Source organism: Symsagittifera roscoffensis, chromosome 6 (assembly GCF_963678635.1).
Source record: "Symsagittifera roscoffensis chromosome 6, txSymRosc1.1, whole genome shotgun sequence".
Lineage (NCBI taxonomy): Eukaryota > Metazoa > Xenacoelomorpha > Acoela > Convolutidae > Symsagittifera > Symsagittifera roscoffensis.
In genome coordinates, this window is record NC_087067.1 from 56002336 (window position 1) to 56005475 (window position 3140).

The 3140-nt window shown below is 40.3% G+C and overlaps 1 protein-coding gene across 1 annotated transcript; it reads left to right on the top strand.

Moving 5' to 3' along the window:
* Positions 1 to 1071: 1071 nt before the first annotated feature.
* Positions 1072 to 2080, top strand: LOC134848833 (uncharacterized). The gene is made up of 2 exons (XM_063866346.1): positions 1072 to 1412; positions 1765 to 2080. The coding sequence occupies exons 1-2, from the start codon at positions 1072 to 1074 to the stop codon at positions 2078 to 2080; spliced, it is 657 nt and encodes a 218-aa protein (XP_063722416.1).
* Positions 2081 to 3140: the final 1060 nt, after the last annotated feature.

Below are 3140 nucleotides of genomic sequence, written 5' to 3' on the forward strand. Positions count from 1 at the left end.
ATTCAAGGTACATACCCCCCACTAATCAGGGGTGGGATGAAAAAGAAGATGGGAGAAGGGATAAAAGCAGTCATTCAAAGCATAAAACTAAAGGTAGACAAGTTTCAATCTTCAAAGAAAAGCATTAAAGGTACATACCACCCACTAATCAGGGGTGGGAGAAAAAGAAGAGGGGAGAAGGGATAAAAGCAGTCATTCAAAGCATAAAACTAAAGGTAGACAAGTTTCAATCTTCAAAGAAAAGCATTCAAGGTACATACCCCCCACTAATCAGGGGTGGGATGAAAAAGAAGAGGGGAGAAGGGATAAAAGCAGTCATTCAAAGCATAAAACTAAAGGTAGACAAGTTTCAATCTTCAAAGAAAAGCATTCAAGGTACATACCCCCCACTAATCAGGGGTGGGATGAAAAAGAAGAGGGGAGAAGGGATAAAAGCAGTCATTCAAAGCATAAAACTAAAGGTAGACAAGTTTCAATCTTCAAAGAAAAGCATTAAAGGTACATACCACCCACTAATCAGGGGTGGGAGAAAAAGAAGAGGGGAGAAGGGATAAAAGCAGTCATTCAAAGCATAAAACTAAAGGTAGACAAGTTTCAATCTTCAAAGAAAAGCATTCAAGGTACATACCACCCACTAATCAGGGGTGGGAGAAAAAGAAGAGGGGAGAAGGGATAAAAGCAGTCATTCAAAGCATAAAACTAAAGGTAGACAAGTTTCAATCTTCAAAGAAAAGCATTCAAGGTACATACCCCCCACTAATCAGGGGTGGGATGAAAAAGAAGAGGGAAGAAGGGATAAAAGCAGTCATTCAAAGCATAAAACTAAAGGTAGACAAGTTTCAATCTTCAAAGAAAAGCATTCAAGGTACATACCCCCCACTAATCAGGGGTGGGATGAAAAAGAAGAGGGGAGAGGGGATGAAAGCAGCCATGCAAAACACAAATTAAAAGCGCTTAGAAATGGCGTTTATGTGTGAGTTCCAAATGAGATTTTGGTTATAACAGATTCTGGTTGAAACTGCTGAGAGCGGCTGTAGACCAGACTCAAATGTGGAGACAGTTATGTTTTGAATGAGTGATCAAGAGTTGTTTTTGTTGAGAGTGTCTCTGTTCCAGGCGGAGATGGGATCCCAATGTTCTCTCTCACATCTCAGACAACAACAGCAGCTGCCGAAACAGAGAACCCTAACAAACACCCATGCGGGAAGTGTGGGCGGGGGGACACTTCCCTGCAGATTGAGTAGAATCAGTAGCAATTCTAACCAGGGCACCAGGTGCAAAGGAGGGGCGATGGGAGGGGGAGGAGATGAAAGAGAGCAGCAGCAGAAATACATATCCCCGAAAGCAGAAGAGAGCCAGCACAGTCCAGGTCCAGACACTCACTCCCACACCCATTCAAACAATCCAAACAGGTACGTATAGTCAATCAACCATGTCAACAAGAATAATTGAAGAGTCTGATTGTTTCACTGAACTATCTGAGCCTATTCTGAACACGTTTCAATGTTAAAGCTTGTTTTTTTTTGTAAAAAGCCGAAAATTTGTCTTTGCCCCTTTTCAGCTTCTAAAAAATCAAGTGAAAGTCCAATTGTGTGTCGCAGCAATTTGACTTGCACGTCCGCGTAATTGTTTCTTTTTTGAGTGCAGCTGAACTACTTTTGTGACATCAATTAGGTGTTCATTGATTTGTCTTCGATGAAAGGTGAAACTGTGCATAGATTCTTCAGGGCTAATCGAATGATTTTATAGTAATTTTTATTTCAGCCATAACAGCAACAAAATTCCCCAATCGACATCAAGCAACCACCCCACCAATGAGAGTCAGAGTCAGAATCAGAACCCCCACCCCCACCCCCACTCCCACAGACCCCCACCGCCTAAAAACAACAACAACAACAACAAAAACAGCAGCAGTTGCCAATCAGGGGGGACAGTGGAGCTGGTGGCGAATGGAAGTGTCCCCACTGGAACAGCCACCCCTACTTCCGAACTCCCCCATCCTCCTCCTAATCAACCCCACCATCAGTATGCAAACAACACTCCGGGTCAGTACCTGGACTGGATCCATTTCCAATACTGATATTCCCAGAAAAACACAACTGCTCCACATTGCTTCCACTGGCTCGTCGTTCCAATCGCGACTTCAGCGACGTCGTTGAAAATTGCGCCGCTTTTCTTTCTGTTTTTTATTTCCGAATGCTTAAATCTAAATTTTGCTGGTCTAAGGATGGTCAATGTTGAACTCTTAGAATTTCAATTCACAACAAGACTGCTCGTATCAGGGCGAAGCCATGAATGTTCCGACTGCCTCTTAAGGTCTATCAAGCAGTAATAATATTAAAAATTAAATGAAATAAAACAAAATGAAAATTTTTTCCCTAAAGTTTAAAATTTTTTGTGAAATTCATCCCCCCACGCGCCAGAAAAAGTACAAAGGGATAGAGTTTGCTCCTTGTAACAAATCAATTATGGTAAAAAAGCTTCTTTCAACCAATTTGGAACGATTTATAGGACGGATTAAATCTCCGCTTACGCGTTAATAGCGCGAATTATATCGCGAGTTAATTGTCCCAAATTGGTCAAAATGGCAATCTTTAAACCCTAATAAAAAATTTACCAAAATTGATCACAGGTGAAATATCTTTTCAAATTTAAGCTCAGGACAACAATACCTTTTAAATGATATAAAAAATTTCCGTCAAAAATGGCTAGTTAAAAAGTCGAAATTTGTCTGAAGAAAAAAAAACCCACCCCGAGCACAAATATTCCGTTACTTTCGTATCGAAAGTCGGAACAATAAGTAGCCTCTTCTCCAGTACTGTTTGGGAAAATTTGCACACTGACTTTGCAGAATTCATCCTCTCCAATCATCAATGTTGAAGTGGTCAAATCAGTGACAGGAAAAAACTTTCAGTACTGAAGCAGTAATTTATGATTCATCTCAGAGCAGGGCTGATTTTTTTCTGTAACAGTGCTGAAGAAAATTAATTGTTAATTTATCTCTGTTTGATTGCAACCCGAGATTATATTTTCAGTTAGAATCAGAATTGCTTTCAGGGCTTAAGGAAAACAAGTATTTTCGTCAAAATAAGTCAGTTTGAAATTTGACAACTTTACCTGGTTTGAATTAGTAACGATTA